This window comes from Metarhizium brunneum, chromosome 3 (assembly GCF_013426205.1).
Source record: "Metarhizium brunneum chromosome 3, complete sequence".
NCBI classification, from domain to species: domain Eukaryota; kingdom Fungi; phylum Ascomycota; class Sordariomycetes; order Hypocreales; family Clavicipitaceae; genus Metarhizium; species Metarhizium brunneum.
The window spans coordinates 1,533,973-1,552,888 of NC_089424.1; the positions used below are offsets into that span (position 1 = coordinate 1,533,973).

Below are 18,916 nucleotides of genomic sequence, written 5' to 3' on the forward strand. Positions count from 1 at the left end.
TGGAACCGATGGGAGAAGTAGAATGGAAAGGAATCCGAGAATGCGAAAATGGCCCATACTGCACATTGGGTGGGCGGAAGAGAATCGACAGAACAAAAAGGGGATACCAAGCAGCGAAGCGGGACTTGGGTCGCTCTGGTCTCAATCATGTAACGATGAGGCCAAGGTGCTCATGACTCTGTACAAATCTTTCGAAGACCGAAGAAGGGGAACCCCGGGGGCGAGCAATCACTGCCATGGTTGCGCAGCTCAATGCGGCGTCGCTCACGCGAAGGGAGAGATGACTACGGGCTCTGGGTGGAGATGATGGTCTCTCTCAGGCATGCAGACATGCACATATCAAGGGGAGCCAAGAGATGATGCTCAAGTGCGGAGTGGCCCGCTAGGGCTGCTTTGGAAGAATGCAGCAATCACAAAGACAAACCATGTACATAACAGCTGCTCTGCATGGCGTATTCTTTTGGGGGGGCGAAGGGGTACATTTTTCTCTCCGCCAGGCTAGACGGCGTGGTAGCACTATACATATTTCTCGCAACCAGGCCTTCTGCAAACCCTTTTTTCGGTCTTTGAGTGCCTGTATGCAGGCAGAAGAACAAGAGAAGTAAAATTCTTTTTTTCCAAATTACATGTTTCCTATGGGGCATTTGAATGGTGAAATGTTGTATGAAAGTCTGCTACGTATCTATGTGGATGTATGCTCCGTGCAGCCTTCACATAAGCCATTTGCATTATTTGCACGGAGTGGAAGACGTTTAATTAATGTCGCGTGCATTGGTTGTGGCGCGGAGTCTTGCATTAAGCACCAGTCATGCCAAGTACCTGTATAGCGTAAGTAGCCAATCGTATTTGATCATGCTAAGGAGCCAAATGAAATATGCGTCTATTGCGCATAGTCACTGCAAGTTCTAGGGGGGGAGAAAAAGGAGGAACAGATGTACTAGTGTCACAGGCATGTCGGCGCCTCACATGGGGGAAACGGAAATGATATCAATGCTACTCCGTACTAGCATCAACTACTAAGTACTTGCCTGGAGGTACCTCAGTTACTCCGTAGCAGCAGAGAGTGCGTTTTTGGAAACAGCACCCGAAATGGCATGTTCGCTCGCGCTCGGCCAGGATACAGGATGTAGATGCCCGCACTCACTTTTGCGCCTTTTCCATCCGGAGTGCCTAAAATCTCGATTGTTGGACATGGCGAAAAGTTGGTGCGTTGAGATCGAGATCTCTTTATGCTCCTGCTATGACGTCAGCACGGGCGGGTCTCATTTCGGCGCTTCATACACCAACCAGGTTGGGCTGGTGGCCGTGGTATACGTATGTACATATGTTAAGTACTTAAGTAGGTAGGTACGGAGTAGTCAGGGGAAGCAACGCCGTCGAGTGTGAATTGGGGCCGGTTTAGCCGTGTATTCCCGTGGGCTTGATTCTGCACTAGTACTCCATAGTGGCAGTGTGCCGCCGTATTGGTGGTGTGCTTTCGTTTGGTCACGATGCCTGGCCCTGCCAAACACTGTGCTGATTTGCCCATCTTGGTCCGATGGGTATTTCATTTATTAATCCCGATACGCGTTCCAAAAGGCCAAAACCGCGGTGGGTATCCTCGGCCCTTTGGTTCGGGATACACTTTCAGGGCCGTGGTGGTCCGCTTGGTCCTGCAGACAAGGATGGGCACGTTTGACGCAGTCGGAAGCTGTCAGTCTAATTCCGGGGGACACAAGGGCGCTTCCAAGACTTTGATTCTCAGGGCTCCCGAGCAGTTTTCTCTCTGGGCGTGTTTAGCCACGTCTGCTTTGTCTTTCATCCCGTGGTGAACTGACGAGGCTGCAGAGTTCCATACCAGTCCCAGGACAACTGGTTGGCTGGTATGCCAAGGGGCGAAGGGCCAGCCAACCCGGAGCAAATGCCTTGGCCTTTTCGAAAGATACGCAGAGGACCGGCGTCTCGACTGGTTCCAGCGGGTGCAATGTCAGCTCATTGTATTTACCCAGCTCAGGAGGACAAGGGGCGCAGATACGAATGGAATTTTTCCCTGGCCTCTGCGCAGGACATTGGCCCGGTTAATGGGAGCTGTAGCACCTGGGAGATAGACTTTCGGCCCCAGCTTGCAATGTAGAGGACTAGGTGCTCTCGAGGCATCTAATAGGCTCTCCTCATTCGAGCCGAGGAGCCACGTTGTCGCCATAATCTCAATATACGGGGCCGAGAAGATAGTTTCAAAAGTCTAGACAATCACACTGAACTGGTTCGAGAAGGGCCGAGCATGCCTCTCTTAGATAATTGCTGCTCGTCTGTTGAATTCATAATCCCAGCATCCACCACTCTACCACTCGTCTACGGGGTGATTCCCGGAGAGAATGCCCGCCAAGGGAAGACAAATTATCCCATTGCGGTGTCTCCATCGTCTTCAGAGTCAGTTTCCGGCCCTAAAGCACAGAACATGATTCATATTAGGAAGTAGGTGACCCCGTCTTGGCCTGGAATTGGGTTATAGGGCGTGAGACTTTCGGAGAGCTTTGAGTCAAGGAACCGATTGCCGACGAGTTATTTCTCCGCGAGTTGTGTCCAGTTGCCTGTCATATCCGCGACTTCCCATACCAGAGGCGCATCTCAGGGAGAAGCGAGAACCAGAACGGCCAATTCCCTCCCCTGTAACCTTGTTTGGGCAAGAGTTGAGTTGGAGTTCCTGAGGAGAAAGGGAGAACCCAGACAAGGTACCAGGCTGTGGCGCGGTATGGCTGTCGTATCTGAAGCATGTATACTTGGCGCTTAGCAGATTAAGTTTTCCAGATGCTGTAATCGCTGCTTACCGGTCCCTCGAAACGATATTGTCGAGCCATAAGCTTTCCCTTGTTCTCTTCTGTTGGCGGAATGCCCCGAGCCAAGCAGGAAGCAGGGAACGTCTACCTCGACCGTGGGAACGGCAAAGGAATGCACATCAACAGCATCCGCTGGGAAGGCAACGGTGGTAGGCAATCGTCTACAGATACTCGTAAGCCCTGTAGCCGTAATGCTGTGTCCAATTCGGTGTCCTGATTTCACCCGACGCCCTAGTTCACGTGCCCCAGGGTGGTGGAAGGCTTTCAATGCATTTCTTGAAGACGTCCAAGGGCGGCAATATTGACAGTATGCACTGCTGCGAAGGGTTATGTGTGGGCAAGGGTATATTGGGTCTGTAATGGACTATTCGCTTGTGGGATTGTACGTTTGTAGGGTTGAAGGGTGACATGTGTCAAGGGCTGTTGAAAAAAAATAATGGCAGATGCAGCTATCGTCGTTTCTGGCGGGGAAAAGGCTCTATTGGAGTTGCCCCTTGCAAGGGGATCGTTCGTTTGTCGCCCTCGTTGACCTACCAGGTGATCAGTCAGCCTAGTATTCTGCCTACAGCCTCTCGCTGGCTTCAATCCTACGAATCTAGTTCGCTGTTTTATGGCCATTGCTGATATTTTTGATCAGTTGGAGTTGTGTCCCTGTTGTTCAGGCTGCATGTGTTGATGACGTTTGATTACTCGTTGGTAATGGAGTTGTGAATTCGATGCCGCTTTGTATAACTGCGCGAAAGACAACCTCCACCAGATATCTCGACGACGCATGAGAAATATATCATCTACTTCGACACTACCTGTCATTCATATTTCAACATACCGTAAAGATATCTCTCCCAAGGCCACCAGACACATGGGTCGATTCCAAATATAGACTACCCTGTACCTTTTACCAAAATGCGAATCCTATTGAATGGAAAGGTAGCTTCGAAATAGAGCTCTTCAATGCTTGTAATATTCCCAAGTCAGACGAGGCACTAAAATCCACGGCGGTATTCTACTGTTGAGCAATATCTACGGCAACTTATGAGATGTTTTCCTCTCGAGGAAGCGGAAACACCAGTCGCGGCACCTCCATGGAGAGGAACAGAGATGATTGACTACCGCATTGCCCAATATTCGCCGCTAACACGCTTTTGCAGTCGCAATACCGACCATATGCGAGCATCTCCAGGGATAGTCGTCTCTACCAACACCGGATTTATCTTAGTCACGTTCACTCGTCATTAGGCAACATAGTGTTTGAATAGGTTGAAAGATTTATCATTTAGACCATGACCATTATATCTCGTGGCCCCAAGTCAAGATGCCCTAACCGGCCAACCATGCAATGAAACACAATGGATAGTGACTCCGCGCACCGCACTTTTCAGCCCTCGTAAAAACATCCTCCTTAGTATCGCTTGCCGTCCCGCAGGGTATCCGCAAACTCCTCCAGGGGACTCCGGATGAGCTTGGTCTCCTTCCACAGGTTGGGCGTGAGGAAGCCGTAGGTGTTGGAGACGGCGACAAAGGTAGCCTTCAGAGTGTTCTCGAGGGTCTTAGTGGAACCGGCGGACGATGTGTAGGCGTCCTCGACACCAGCGAGCTGGAGGAATCGCTTGACAGCGGGGGAGGCAACGAGGCCAGTACCACGGGGGGCGGGGATTAGCTGAGACAAGAACGGTTAGCTGATGATTCCATCTTTCTATTGCAAATTTCCCCTCTGGCACGCCAAATTGATCATATTGAGCTCGCCCACGTGTATCGTGATTGAGGCCAAGAGATGACTCGGATGGGTAGGCGTGTACGTACTCGGACAGTGACGGAACCGCACTTGCCGCTCTGCTTGGAGGGCAGGGAGTGAGGAGCACCGAGGTTAGTACCCCAGTAGCCTCGTCGGACAGGGATGACGCTGAGCTTGGCGATGATGATGGCGGCACGGATAGCAGTGGCCACTTCCTTGGAGGTCTTGATACCCAGACCGACGTGGCCCTCGGAGTCACCAATGATGACGACGGCCTTGAATCGGGTTCGCTGACCGGCGCGGGTCTGCTTCTGGACGGGCTTGATCTATTTGGAGAGAAAATCCATGTCAGTCAATCAGATATTTCTCTTTGCGTTGTGACCCGGTATTTGCGCGCATTGTCCTCGCCAAATGCAATCCTGTAGCATCAATATATCAGCCATACGGAGTCCGAAAGGACCCAAAACCTCTGATTTTTGTATGCTCGCTTCTTTCAGGATTGCATTGTCGGACAATAATCGGGCAATGTCGAATCGGGGCAGTTGTCGCCATGTTTTGCTCGTTTCTCGTACCTTCATGACCTCATCCTTCAGCTTCGGGAGGAAGTTGTCGACAATCTGGAACTCCTTAATGGGCAAGGAGTGCAGGTAAATCTCCTCCATGCTGTTGATCTTGCCAGCCTTAACCAGTCTGCCAAGCTTGGTGACGGGCTGCCACTCCTTTTCCTCGCTCTTGCCGCCACGGCGTCCACGGCCACGGCCACGACCACGACCACGGTCACCACCTCGGGATCCGAAACCACCGCCACGTCCACGGTCAGCCATTGTGATTGATGTGTTTTGCGGTTGTCGTCGAAAAAAATAAAATTCGGCGTGGGCGCTGGTGTCGTCGCTGGGTGATGTTGGGGGTAGAGATCCGGTGGTGCTGGCTGGGTAACTTTTCCGCAGGCTGCTGGCGGGGTGGGCTGGCAATCCAAAATCCAGGTTTTTTCCAGGTGCGCTTGGGTTAGCCGAGCCCTAATGCGCCTTTTGTGGCCAATAATCTTTGTGCCTGGTGTATGAGGAGAGAATAAGTGGAAAGTGGGTCTTTTCTCCTTCACCACGGTGAGCGCCGGGAAGTACTAATTCACATGGTGGTGGGTCTCAATGTCAACAAGAGAGTGATAAGATAAAGGAAGAATACTGCTATGATGACAGGAGGTAGACACATAGATTGTACACAGGCACAGAGCAAAAAGCTATGGCAAACCCTGATTTACATGCTATTGAAATCTTTTCGATTTTTTTTTTCTTTTTTGGGAATTTATTGAATTCGTCCACGCAAGCGCACTTCACAAATATAAGACACCCCCAATACTCATACAGAACTGCTCAAGCTGAAGATGATCAGAAGTCGAAAAAACCGAATGCGAGTAGAGCAACACCTAGAGCAACGCCAAATGCAGAAATCTCAGGCCAATATCATCCAGTTGGGTAGTAGGGCATTGTAGGGTTGGGGTTCCAGCCTATTTTTTGCCCGATGCATACCAAAAAGTAAACAACCGCCAAAGATGCAACGTTTACACTTATGACTCAGTCTTCAAAATCAGATTGTCAGACGGTCTGACTCGCTGAGCCCATTCGCTAAGTTTGAAATGTTAGCATCTCGTCGAAAAAGAGTCTCGATTATAGGTCAACGAAGGTAATACTCACGTCCAGCTTCCATCGTATACCTTCCGTGACTCGGGTGAGCCGTATCCTGCAACGTCCAAGGCAGTCTCAATAATACACGCAGTGACACCGGTGCCACAGCTCGAAATGATGGGCTTGTTAGGATCAACGCCCTTGCCTTGTAGTATGCTTCGCAATGTCTCGGGTGATGGGAAAGCTTTAGTCTCGGGATCCAGAAGAGCACTGAATGGTAAGCTCATGGAGCCAGGAAGATGTCCTGATGAGAGACCCTCCCGCGGTTCAGGATCCTTACCCGAAAATCTTCCACTTGGCCGAGCATCGAGAACTTGGACACCCTCAGCGCCCTCCTTATTGAAATCCAGAGCGACCTCCTTGACCTGCTCAAAGCTAGCCACCTTGCTCTCGTCAAGTTTGGGGATAGGATACTGGCAGCACTCCACACTGTAAAGCTCCCCTGACTCAGTAGGCAAGCCTTCTTCAACCCACAGCTTGAAGTTGTTCAGAATATGAACATTGGGATGTCCAAAGATCTTGAAGGTCCAACCGACTCTGGGGGCACTAAAGATGCCCAGCTCTTTTGAGTCGTATACAACCACAGTATCCTCCTTTCGAATGCCCAACTCGCTCAAAGCAGCTGCAAACGCTTTGGCGTCAGGAAGCATGTGTGGGTAGGGGCTCCGCTTGTCAATAGCTTTATCTAGATCGAAGAATCGAGCCTTGGGAATACGCTGCTCTCTAAAGACCTGGATACCGGATCGTTCATCGTTGGGCAAGAACCAGGACGCACACAGAGGAATCACTCGAGGATCGGTGCTGATTGGCGATGGAGGGTTTTTCTTGAGAGCTTCATGAAGCTCTTTTGGTGTGACGAGATAAGATGAGAAGCCCCTGCCAAGCGCCATGGCTGAATGTATATTTCTGGCCCTCCACGAAGAAAGACCAACCCGGGAGCTACGGGCAACAGCTGCAAAGGCCATGACAGACGTCTCCGACTCCTCGGCGTAGAAAAACGGTTGTCAGTCCCACAGTCCGAGGACTTGAAATGTCGGCAACAGCAGCGCTTTAGGCACGGGCTGTCGGGAGACTTTTCAGCAACCAGGCAGTTTGATATCTTGAATTTCACAAAGCGATATCGGATGACAGTTCACACCCGCATACCAGTAGCATGCGGTTTCAGATAGGAATACAACGACAGAAGAGAGAAAGGCTTTGCAGGCGAGATAATTGCAAAAAGAGGAGACGGGGCTTGAGAAGAGGAGGCGAGATGGTGTGGTGATGGTAGCTTCAAACGCCAACCCAGCCTTCGGCGGAGTGGGTGACCGGAGCTCTGGTCAATTGCTCCAAAGCTCGAGCGTGTGACAGCTCGAGAGATAGATTGGGTGGGAAGAAGCTGGAGTGACGCAGTTGCGTGCGAGGCCGGAAGGTTGGCGTAGCTCGTGGCCGCCCCACTCGAGCACATGTCAGCCATGTCAGTCAGTGGATGATTGGGAGAGCTCAAGCTTCGTTTGTCAACGCCACACGCTTCGGCGCAAAATACCAAGACGCGACGACCTCGCAAATATCTGCACTCACCGGCCAAACCAGACGTGTTGACAAGTCTCCGTTCTTTTCAAAGAGAAGTGTTAGCCTCACAAAATGAGAGTCACCATAAAGGAATGGAATGCCGTAGCTACTTGGCGTTGGGACATCCCCGAAGACGACGTGTGTGGCATTTGTCAGGTTCATTTTGACGGCACTTGCCCAACATGCAAATACCCCGGCGATGACTGCAGCCTGTGTGAGTCCATTTTGACCCCAAGGATATTCACTTACAGCGAATTGTAGCCTAACGCGTTCTCATAGTGTCTGGTAAATGTGGCCACAATTTCCACATGGTGAGTTTGTTCGTGCAGCTGTCCCAAAACGCGTTCAATTGCTGACAACATCCTCACAGCACTGCATAATGGAATGGATCAAGCAAGAATCTGCTCGTGGGCAATGCCCCATGTGTCGGCAAAGTATGAATCCACTCATTGTTGGCGAACTTACAGCATCACTGTACTGACTATTACGTAGCTTTTGAGTGGACTGACCAGGCCAACGACAGCGCCTCACAAGGGGAATAAAGGCAGAGGATATGCGAAACGAGATATGTTTAGAAGAGCACATTATTGCATTCCTACTCTGCTATAGTGCTATGGTAAAGAAGCTCAACTATCCCATAATTGGAGCCTTGCATTCACGACCTCTCTTGCAACTACGGTGCTCGACACCTCACCCGGCGCACCATTACCAGTACATTTCTAAACCTCTGGAACATAAACACCATCTTTACACAAAACCACGATCTTCTTGAAGAACCGACGCCATTCGAGGGGATCTCCCTTGACTTTGACGAAGCGCACGTCCAAGACCTCGCTCCCATCGGGCAATGGCTGCTTGTCGATTTGAATCTCCCCATGCAAGTTCTGTTGCCTGCCGTCGATAGCCTTCACTTTCAAGTTTGCCATGGGACTGCCATACAGGTTTGGCGTCACTGGCGCAAGAGGCACATTTAACTGGTGGAGGGCATCACTAAGCATCTGCACCAGATGTGTGGGAGGAACATGGGAGAAGAACCGTGTTAAAGACTCAGGAGGGCAAATGTCGCGGAATCGACGCGCCTGCTGGGTGAGTGTCATTGATGGACCAGGAGTGTGAGAGAATTGCGACATGGAGGGCTCGTCGGCAAGCGTTTCAAGAACCATTCGGCGGCTATCACTGGCATGGGAAGGCAGTGACGAGGCCGGTGCAGCCATGGATCGCAGGACGGGCCGTTCCCAGTCCCAATCTCTATCGATGATGGGTACTTCGGGCTGTGTTGAGGAAAATTTGCCACTGTTGAGGCCTGTGTCGACATCCATATCATCCCCGCCGGCAAGGTATTGCTGTTGCGATGCTGATGGCAGCTGAGTAAAGTCGATACGAAGGTTTTCTAGCATCTGTGTGGCAAGGTTGATAGGATCGGTAATTTTACCATCCGGAGTCAAAAGAGAGTTATGCCGTGTATACCACGGATGTTGCCGTACTTGTCGGAAGCTAAATCGCTTCTGGGGATCTATTGACATCATCCCCCGCAGAAGTGACAGGGCTTCTTGGGGTATCCTCCCCCAGAGCGCATCTGAACTGTGACCTGACGTCTTGACATACTCGTTAAACTCCCAGCTATTCGACGACGGCTCGTCCCAGGGGGTGTTTCCCACGAGAAGAACAAATAGAATGACACCACAAGACCAAATATCCACCAAGTCGGATGAATACTTTCCACTGCCGGCGTTCTTCTTATCGACCCTGCCGCAGGCCAAAATCTCGGGTGCAATATATGGTGGACTCCCACATAAGGTAGAGCTTGTCTTTCTCTGACCCTTGTATTCGAACATGGTTGCCATGCCAAAGTCTGCAAGTTTCAAACTACCATCTGAGGAAAGCAGGATATTCTCTGGCTTCAAGTCTCGATGAGCGACGCCCTTGGAGTGCATGAAGCTCACCCCGCTGACAAGTTGGGTAAAGTACAGCTGAGCGATATCTTCTCGGACTCCGATATCCGCTTCGATCTTGTCAAAGAGATCCCCACCCTCTGCAAACTCCATTGCTATCCAACGCCATACCGCGTCCTCTCCCGAGGCAAACCACTCGATGATGTTGGGATGTTGACCTATGTGGGAGTGCAGGGAAACCTCCATGGCGAGCTGTTTTGTTGAAATTCGGCCATGTTTAACAGCATAGCCCTTGTGGATGAGTTTGACGGCAAATACAGGGTTGGCGGCATCTAGGGGAATGGCCTTCTTGATGCTGGTTGCAATGTTAGTATCTTGAGTCGCCGAAGAGCCATGTTTGGCAGTCAAGGGTTGTGGCGGCGGATAAGTGATACATACGAGGCATAGGCTCCTCGACCAACAGTCTTGGAGACAATGCGGAAGGGAAGTTCCTTTGGTAAGGGGTCTAGTTGAGACTATAGGAGCATGTCAGACTAAGTGATTTAATACTGGACATCGAATTGAGCAGCCTTGGTGCGTTGCAGCCTGGGCAGTGTCTCTGAAGAGCTGACTCGCCGTAGTCAGAGGCGATCACGTCTCATGTGCAGTCCACATATGGTGGCGATGTGGCGGTTGGGCAGTATGGATGAGGCTAAATTCAGGATTGCACAGATAGATGTCTTCCGCAAGCGGCTCGAGGTCTCAAGTATTGTCCAAACCCAGGACAGCGTAGGCAGAGGGAGTGCTTCTTTGTGGGGGCCCTAGCTCACCATTTCGAACCCTAGCAGCCGTAGCCCTCAATAGTTCAATCGCTGGACGTATATTGCTTTGAGTCCGCCTTGCTTGGTAGAGAGGGTGCGTGAGGCGGATTCACGGCAAGTCGTAAAGAGTGCGGGTGATGCCCGCGACTATGCCGTGATGACGGGTGAGTCGCGTGAAATTTTGTTTCTTGAATAAAAAACAAAACAAAACAAAATATAAACGGACAATAAGACAAAAAGTCCTTGAGCCGTGTATGCCAATGATAGCCACTAGCCGGCGTATTGTTCAGACACCATAGAAATGGAAATATGCAGGAATTTGGTGCAGGGTACTCGACTCTTCACCAGTCAAGCGATGGTCGGCCGTGGTTCACGTCTCGAGTCACGGCCCAAAGTCTGGCTCTATTTACCGGATGCGGGTGGTCGCGTCTAGCGCGTCTACCCGCATCACCGCGTAAAGCCGCGACTGGCGAATATGATTGGCTGCCCTGCACCGTTCAGTGGCTCATTATGGAGCCAACAGTGGTTTCAGTGCCTGAAGCGAGTCCACGCAGCCGTGCGCGTCGATTGGTCTCACCGCTGGTTGACCCTCTGCGGCTACTTGCTAAATTCAACGTTGCTGCACCCCCCAGTCCGTCACCCCTCCGTTGCTGGGCAAACAGGAGAGCCTCCGGGCAACCACTTATTCCTCTGCGTCCTGTCGACTTGCCATAAAAACATGCATGGACACCGTGCCTTTTGAATTGAGAAATTATCGCATCGCAAAAGGAAGGCTGGGGAATTGCATTATTTACCTATACTTGTCTTGGCTTTGCTTCATTTGGTCCTGCACTTCTGAATCGTTTTCCTCCAGCCCACACCTTTTGCCTCGCGCGTTCTTAGAGCTTCAACTCGACACGCACTCGCCCTCCACCACACCCCGTCCTACTTACCTTTAAGGGCTGGATTCCTCGGCTTCTGTCTCGGCCGTCTACTTCCTTACTTCTTCCCTAGTCAACGGATTTCCCACCCCCCCAAACTGTCAACTCCGTTCTCGTCGAAGCTGAGACTTTGACCGCTAACGTCTTGGGACTATCTGCCGTTCAACACTCTGCCGAACTTCGTACAGAGCCTCGCCATTGTTTTCTTCTTGTAGTCTCGATGACAATGGATTTCGCCACGGAGGATAACCAGAATTCTGCCCCTGGCAGTGTCCCTGCTACGAAGCTCAATACTTCGAGAAAGGGCCCAGATTCGCAGAGCGTTACCAAAAGGTATGTTTCGTTCGCTACCCAAAATGGCCCTACTCGATACCAAGTCATGGTTGTTGCAAGCCAATCACGAAAGTAAACTATTAACACTCATATCCTGTTAGATTGCAAACTGAGCTTATGCAGCTCATGACTTCGCCTGCTCCTGGTGTCTCCGCGTTTCCTTCCGCCGATGGCAATCTGCTGTCGTGGACGGCCACCATCGAGGGACCTGACGATACCCCCTACGCCGGCTTGACCTTCAAGCTGAGCTTCGCCTTTCCCTCCAACTATCCATATGCTCCCCCCACTGTCCTCTTCAAGACGCCCATCTACCACCCCAACGTCGATTTCTCAGGCCGAATCTGTCTTGACATTCTTAAGGATAAGTGGACAGCTGCCTACAACATCCAGACTGTTCTCCTGAGCCTCCAAAGCCTGCTTGGCGAGCCCAATAAGTAAGTTGCCGCTTCTTCCATACTGACGAGGCCACTGTGAATTAATCCAATGCTGACTTTGATCACAGCTCCTCACCTTTGAATGGAGAAGCTGCTGAGCTGTGGGATTCAAATGCCGAAGAATTCAAGAAGAAGGTGATGGGGCGCCACCGAGACATTGAGGAGGAATAGGACGCATACACTTGTTTTGTGCATTGGGAAATACCTTTTGTTGCATTTTGTCAATTCAGGAGAACTGGAGTCTTTTGGGAAGCATGCCTCGGTCAGGTTAATCATGGTACATTGGGTTTGCAGTTGAGTCTCTCCACGAAGCTACATTGGACGTTAGCTGGCAGTACACTTCTGGCTTGAGAGGGTGAAGCAGACCGAGTTCGTTGGCTCGAAGGAACGCTTCGGCCAACATTGATCCATGTCTTTTAGAGTGGGAGACGTATTTATCAATTTATCCCTCATGGGTAGCCGGACTTGTAGCTCTAACACGACAACCCTTTATTTTATATGTTGAATTTCGAAGTTTGACCCGGTGAAATATGATTCGCATTGCAATACATTTCACTAAATATCCTTGAAACAGCCGTGGGAATCAAATGTACTCATCACATTTAGGATGCCAACAACACCTCGACCATGACCCCGAACCCTCCTCTCTCAGGAAGCAGTAGAGGAAAAAACATCAGTCACATTTTGCCCTCAGTGTATATAATTTTTTTTCTTTTCCGCATGAAAAGCTAGAAAAAGCCCGGTTGCAACTCCAAAATGCCATGCCACCTTTAGAACCAGTCCCAACTTCAGAGAAACATCCCTTTTCGCATTTATTCCTCAACAACGACCGTGGGAAGGCCCTTGGGGTTCTTGACATTCACAGCCTGAACGTAGCTGTACAGCTTCTCCTTGGCGTCCTCCTCATCATTTCGTCGTCGAGAGATCCGGACACGGAGTCTGAAGGGAACGCCCTTGATACCACACTCCCAGACCTTCTTGTTCAGCTGGGGATCCAGGCGAACATCGTTGGTGCCCTGTAGAATTTGCTCGGTCAGTACTTCTGCATGCGTTTAAAGAAGAAATGGACAGATCTGTCTCCGGCGGACATGACGCTTTATAGTATAATGGCCGTTATGCGAGTATATCGTCTGTCCGTAGGATTGGATCGCAAATTCGTAGGAGAGGAGGAATCTAATCGTACCATAGCCTGGGTGGCGAAAGCCTTGATCTCCTTGATGGCACGGGGGGCTCTCTTCTTGAAGGTAACACCATGCAACTTTTCCAACACTGTTAGCCAAACATTGTTCCAAAACCGCTATTTGTCTTCGGTGACATCCATCGTCAAACGTACTCTCTTGTGGAGGTGGATGGTGTACTCGCGAGCGACGACATCCGCAATGGCGGAGCGCTGGGCCTTGCCGGAGGTCTTCTTAGCGGACGACATTTCTGAGGTCTGATGTCAGTTTTTTTTTTTTTTTCAATTCTCGTTGGCAGCGACTCGGAGTGACGATGAGGCGGGCTCAAGCATGAAGATGTTCAATAGCTGGAAGAAACTAAAGAACGAATTCAATCTCGCGCAAGAGGGTTGGGAAGAGAGTATTCTCTTTTGGGGGCACCGGTTCGTACCTGCGGATCGTCTCGTGGGATCTGGCGTTGAGGAGGTTGTGATGTCGGAGAGCCAAATTCCGCAAATTCTTTGTGCGTAGGGCAGGCTCGAATTGTGGTAGTGGGGAGTAGCGAGCCAATCATCTGGGATGGAGCCTTGGACAAGCTGGTTACATCACGTGATGCGGTACGTACCATCTGGGACCTTTTCTGCCGCCCAGGAACCATGGTGAACGAAAAGTGGGTTCTTATGTCCGAGGAGCAAATTAAATGGCTGAGAACTTGGTTGGTAGATGAAGGGGCGTCGATCCACGTCAAACCAAGCCTGTTTACCAGTCACGACCTGATTCTTGAAGAGGTGCTCCCTGGAGACATCTGTGTTGTCCGACACCGAAGCCTGGGAGCTTCTGCGTAATCGAAGCCTCTCCTCTTGTCTCCTCTCATTCCCAATTACAAGACGACTAGCAACATCTGCCCGATTTCCGACGCCATTTCTCGTTTCTCATTACTCACGAGCTTTGCGCTGTTGCACGGACTCGGCACCAAGGACACCCTTTGCGTGTTTGATTGGCTCATTTTAGGGGTACAATCGTGAAACGTTGGGCAGACAAGTCGCTACGCTGGGTTTTCCCATCTCCAACACTCCCCCAGCCATTCGCCCGTCTGCATCATTCGAAAGTATCCAGTCGCTCGCTACTCGTAGGCACGTTCAGCCGATAACTGTCAACATGGCCGATAATGACCGCCTGGCGACGCCGCCGCATCTACCAGATGTGGCGAGAAATCGACTCCCGACGCTTTTTGAAGTGCTGAGCCGGCGAACGCTGCCACCGGTGGACTTGTTTTCATTCTACATTTATATGCGAGACCAACAGAGGTCAGTTGATTATCTCGATTTCTGGCTGGATGTCGCCCAACACATGTCGCTGTGCCGACACTATGTGCGCGAGCTGCGACGATCTGTTCTTGTTGCGACGCCGGACATTGAGAAGACGAATTCAAAGCGATCATCGCAAATTCTGGAGAATATTGGGGATTTGGAATCGCGCCCAGCTGGACCGTCAATGTATTCGACCGAGAAGGAGAGGGACCAAGATGCTCAAATGTCAGCCTTTTTGCGCGAGGAACAGACCCAAGACTCCCCTCACAGTGGCTCTGGTATTGCCCGACCCAGCCCTCCCTTCAGCACGCCTCGCGATTTGACTGATTCGAACTCGCCATCTCATACTGTTGCCCGACAAGATATCAGAGCATCTGCGGAGAAGATCTTGTATACCTTCCTGCTTCCTGGGGCAGAGCGAGAAATTACCCTTCCCGGATCTATTACGCAAGATGTTACGACTGCCATTGAGGAATATGGCCGCGATGATCCAGAGGTGTTCGATGTTGCCAAAGACTACGTTTTCCAAGCTATGGAGCGGGATGCCTTTCCTGGGTTCTTGAGGATGAAGGCCCTGGGCAACTTGATTCCTCCTACTCTTGTGATGCGTCTTATCATTGGACTGGTTTCTATGTTTGGAGCGTTTTGGGCAGCATTCATTCTCATATTTCTGGACAAGTCTCGTCAGACGAGATGCTGGGTGCGTGCACTGTGGTTCTTTCTTCTTTCACATATAACCGAAACGGCTGCTAATGAATATGCAACAGCTCATACTGCCATTCACCGTTGGTGTCTATTTCTTATCCTCGTACCAATACTCGTTGGATCCGATCATGGCCCTCATTGGCTACAGTGAATACACGCCTTTTAATTTTTCGCGAATTCGAGAACCCTATGTTCGTCAGCTTCTTGCCAAGCGAGCCATGATGGTATTGGCCATTACCATTCTCATCGATGCGGCTCTTTGCGTTCTGTTTATTCTCGTACCAGGCAAGAGGCTGTGAACCTTATTTGATATCCCACTGCAACCCCGGCCATGGAAATGACTGCTTTTTCTTTTCGCACTGGCTTGCTATTAATAAATAGTCAATTGGCATTGTCATTTCTCAGACGTGGTGAGCCAGGACTAGAGATTTCTAATGACCGCGACGACTGAAGCCACCACGGTGGAATTTGTTCATTCTTTTCATATCTTCTCTATACATGTATGTATTCAGACAGGCACTGAGCTTTGGCGTTTGGCATGTTTCTCCGTTTGAGGCCAATCGGTCCATTTATTAAATATCCCCGTTTGAGGACTCCTTGTTTCCTTGTTTAGCCTGTTCCTTACCAAGCAAGTGTTTTACAATTATATATGTATGAAATCCCGCAGGGATATCTCTCTAGGCAGCATTTCCTTTATACAAAGCGGCCAAAAAGTAAGCAAATCAACAAATCAAAGCAAGCTTGAGTGGACAATGGAGGGAAGATATCGCAGAGAATAAAAGTCTCTTGTTGTCTATTATTATGTTTTTGTCTCGTCTACTTCGTGATACGGTGGTTTTGTAACCTTGGGGGAATGAACCATGCGCTATACCCGTGCGTGACATTGCATCGTATTCCATGACTTTCATTGATTTCTCATCGAGGAGAGGCCCTTTACATCTTACGCTTACTCGACCGCTTCTTCTGCTCTTCGACAGCAGGAGGCTCATCTACATCCATTGTCTCCTCACTTGTGACATTGGTAGCGTCCACCATGGATCGCTTATTATAGCCTCTTCTGGGAAGGGCATCCCGTCCCGGCAAATCCTTCTTCTTATCCGAGTCCCATGCTTCTGACACGAGGGCCTGGATCCTATGTTCTGCCGCCCTTTTTTCCTTTTCACGCGCCGCAGCAGCAGCGCGGATATTTCTAATTTGGGCTTCTAGATCACCTAGCGTGGAGGCGCATTTCTCTGACCAGTTGCTCAGGGCGGCAATCATGTCCGGGATGGACCCTGGCGAGAGGTCGCGCAGCGGTGCCACGCTGTTTACTTGTACTGCTTGACGGGCTGGGTCGAGAGTGGCGTGGAGTAAGCCGGCATATATGACGGTGACGACGAGCTCTTCCAGCTGCCTCGCTGATGTGAGCCCTAGCGCTTTCTGGAGGGCCTCGTATGACAGGTTTGACCTGTCTCGGGCGAGTGTGAGCAGAGAGAGTTGGCGGAGCTTGAGCGTCTGAGGCTCGCTCAGCGGTGGGAGATTGGGCGTGTCATGGTAGCTTTGGTACGTGCCGTACGAGAAGATTTGAAGGAGCGTCAGGTGGGATGCAAACTCGGGGTTTTGGGAGAGGGCTTGGATTTGTGGTTGTTGGAGGAGCTCTGCGAAGATGTAGGTGTTTGGGGAGGAGGTGGCTCGCGTGACGAGGTCGGCGGCGGCCCGGGGAGATGTGGCCGATTTGGAGAGGGCGAGGAACGGCTGTGGTGGAAATGTGCCTGTTAGTAAAATGATGCTGTAGATCCATACAACAAGGGGACCAACCTCGAGGGTGTTCAAAGCCTTGGTTTGCTCCATGGCAGCTCTGGGGTGCTCGGGGTCACTGGTCTTGACCTCCGGCCCGAGGCGACGCAGGCGTGAAGAAGGAGAGAAAGGTACTGGCGGCGGTGCGAGCACAGGACCCTGGTGGAGCTTGCAAAATAGCTACTATGAGGCAGGGCCGCAGGTGTGTGTCTGATGGGAGAGCTGAAACCCAATAGTTCTGTTCCTGGAATAGATGCGAGATCTCTGGGCGAAATGGGGTGACGGAGGCGGAAGATGCGGCGCCGTCCCTTGAGCGTATCAGACGTGTTTGAGGCCTCACAGACGTCCGCCAAGGGACGAGCAGCAGTGGTGTTTGTTGCAGGCGAGCCTCAGGCGGGGCACAGGCGGGGGGTCCAGCCAGTTGACCCAGTTCTGGTTCGGTTCTGGTTCGACTTGTCCAGTCAATGTGCTTTGACTGTCTGGTGAGCTGGAAGTGCACGGCCAACGGAATTGAGTTTTGAGAAATTAGAGGGTCGAAGGGGTTCTCGCTACAAGATCGCCCCAAATCCATTACTCATATACCTGGGTACTAGTACTAATGATGCCTATTCCCATCATACGAGTGTTTATGTGAAAGTCTGGCGTGGCTTGGGCACGGAACCCAGACCGTGGGCTAAAGACGCCGATATTGAAGGTTGAGGAGGGACTCAAAGCAGCGGTATGTACATGTGGAAACAAGCATTGTGATGTGGACAGTGGTAGTCGGTGTTTCGCACCATTTTTCTCGTTTCGTCACTCTGGATGACACACACACGATCGGCTAAACAGACCTCGTGCACTCGCCTGTCGCGAAAGAAACAGTCTCAAGATATGGACGGATCCAGGCAGTTGGCAGTGGTAGGCTGGCTGAACGGAATCACTCGGTGCCGTTTTGAGGGGGAGGCGTTTTTTCTGCAACAGATTGGCCTCTTGACCCCAAACGATCCGCGACAGAGAGGCGGAGGCGGCGAGAATGTGCCAATCATGTCGAGGAGGAAGCTCTAGGCTTACGGTGGCCAAGGCTTGATTTGGCTAGGACTGAAAGATTTGATGCATCACGCAGATTTCATCCATCTTTTGGAGGAGGAGGCACTTGCTGCTTGCATATTGGTGACTGTCCTGACATATTAACGCTTGCACGATACTTGTATCATGCGTGTAATTTCATTGACTACAGAGCGAAACAATTAAAAAAAAAATAATAACATGTCTAAGTAGGCAACATTGAAAGTACCTGCCTGGATATTCAATCTAGCTCGATACGCCCACGCTGCAGGGATAAGCAACGGCAGCCGACCGGGATGTGGTTTGTCGACAGTGTGCGAGATTTCTAAGCTAGGGCCGTGCATGCTGTGGTACTACAATCAATCTAGTACGGAGTACTCCGTACCTTGATCATCATTCTGCCCTTCCCGCCCTTCCCGGCCTTTTGCGGCCTCGAGGCCGACCGGGGGGGAGGGGGGTCTGTTGCAACCACACATGGATGAAGCGCAAAGCTTGCAAGTTCAAGAGCAAGTTTGTCCGTGTCCAGACTAACTTTCAATATTTCTGGACCCCTTCCGGCCGTGTGCGTTTGCACCGCCTAGTGTCCTTTAGCATGGAGCAATTGGTATGTACGGCAGGTACCAGACTCAGGAACTTAAGTGCCGAGGTACCTACTAGGTACTTTGTCGCGTCGATGGTGCGGGGCGTTGGGCGGCATACCGGACGGTACCGTTAAACTTCTGGCGCTGTAACCTGTGACCAAACAGGTCGCAGCGCAAGTGTCA

General features: G+C 51.0%; 8 protein-coding genes across 8 annotated transcripts; 3 read left to right on the forward strand and 5 right to left on the reverse strand.

Moving 5' to 3' along the window:
- Positions 1-4,215: 4,215 nt before the first annotated feature.
- On the reverse strand, positions 4,216-5,372 carry RPS2 (40S ribosomal protein uS5; the record flags this gene model as incomplete). Its single annotated transcript, XM_014688821.1, has 3 exons — positions 4,216-4,473; positions 4,617-4,874; positions 5,121-5,372. The coding sequence occupies 3 exons, from the start codon at positions 5,370-5,372 to the stop codon at positions 4,216-4,218; spliced, it is 768 nt and encodes a 255-aa protein (XP_014544307.1).
- Positions 5,373-6,112: 740 nt separating this feature from the next.
- Positions 6,113-7,120, reverse strand: Mpst (3-mercaptopyruvate sulfurtransferase; the record flags this gene model as incomplete). The annotated part of the gene is made up of 2 exons (XM_014688822.2): positions 6,113-6,170; positions 6,240-7,120. The coding sequence occupies 2 exons, from the start codon at positions 7,118-7,120 to the stop codon at positions 6,113-6,115; spliced, it is 939 nt and encodes a 312-aa protein (XP_014544308.2).
- A 733-nt stretch (positions 7,121-7,853) lies between these two features.
- On the forward strand, positions 7,854-8,323 carry apc11 (Anaphase-promoting complex subunit 11; the record flags this gene model as incomplete). The annotated part of the gene is made up of 4 exons (XM_066130634.1): positions 7,854-7,995; positions 8,061-8,092; positions 8,152-8,215; positions 8,274-8,323. 4 exons carry the CDS (start codon positions 7,854-7,856, stop codon positions 8,321-8,323), a joined length of 288 nt encoding a protein of 95 aa, XP_065986726.1.
- A 177-nt stretch (positions 8,324-8,500) lies between these two features.
- On the reverse strand, positions 8,501-10,485 carry chk1 (Serine/threonine-protein kinase chk1; the record flags this gene model as incomplete). Its single annotated transcript, XM_066130635.1, has 3 exons — positions 8,501-10,028; positions 10,112-10,188; positions 10,483-10,485. The coding sequence occupies 3 exons, from the start codon at positions 10,483-10,485 to the stop codon at positions 8,501-8,503; spliced, it is 1,608 nt and encodes a 535-aa protein (XP_065986748.1).
- A 1,134-nt stretch (positions 10,486-11,619) lies between these two features.
- On the forward strand, positions 11,620-12,331 carry ubc11 (Ubiquitin-conjugating enzyme E2; the record flags this gene model as incomplete). Its single annotated transcript, XM_014688824.1, has 3 exons — positions 11,620-11,726; positions 11,828-12,160; positions 12,229-12,331. 3 exons carry the CDS (start codon positions 11,620-11,622, stop codon positions 12,329-12,331), a joined length of 543 nt encoding a protein of 180 aa, XP_014544310.1.
- A 641-nt stretch (positions 12,332-12,972) lies between these two features.
- RPL31A (60S ribosomal protein eL31) lies at positions 12,973-13,586 on the reverse strand (the record flags this gene model as incomplete). The annotated part of the gene is made up of 3 exons (XM_014688825.1): positions 12,973-13,176; positions 13,344-13,418; positions 13,494-13,586. 3 exons carry the CDS (start codon positions 13,584-13,586, stop codon positions 12,973-12,975), a joined length of 372 nt encoding a protein of 123 aa, XP_014544311.1.
- An 889-nt stretch (positions 13,587-14,475) lies between these two features.
- rax1 lies at positions 14,476-15,631 on the forward strand (the record flags this gene model as incomplete). Its single annotated transcript, XM_014688826.1, has 2 exons — positions 14,476-15,327; positions 15,395-15,631. The coding sequence occupies 2 exons, from the start codon at positions 14,476-14,478 to the stop codon at positions 15,629-15,631; spliced, it is 1,089 nt and encodes a 362-aa protein (XP_014544312.1).
- Positions 15,632-16,265: 634 nt separating this feature from the next.
- On the reverse strand, positions 16,266-17,162 carry csn-7a (COP9 signalosome complex subunit 7a; the record flags this gene model as incomplete). Its single annotated transcript, XM_066130636.1, has 2 exons — positions 16,266-17,066; positions 17,130-17,162. The coding sequence occupies 2 exons, from the start codon at positions 17,160-17,162 to the stop codon at positions 16,266-16,268; spliced, it is 834 nt and encodes a 277-aa protein (XP_065986693.1).
- Between the last annotated feature and the right edge of the window lie 1,754 nt (positions 17,163-18,916).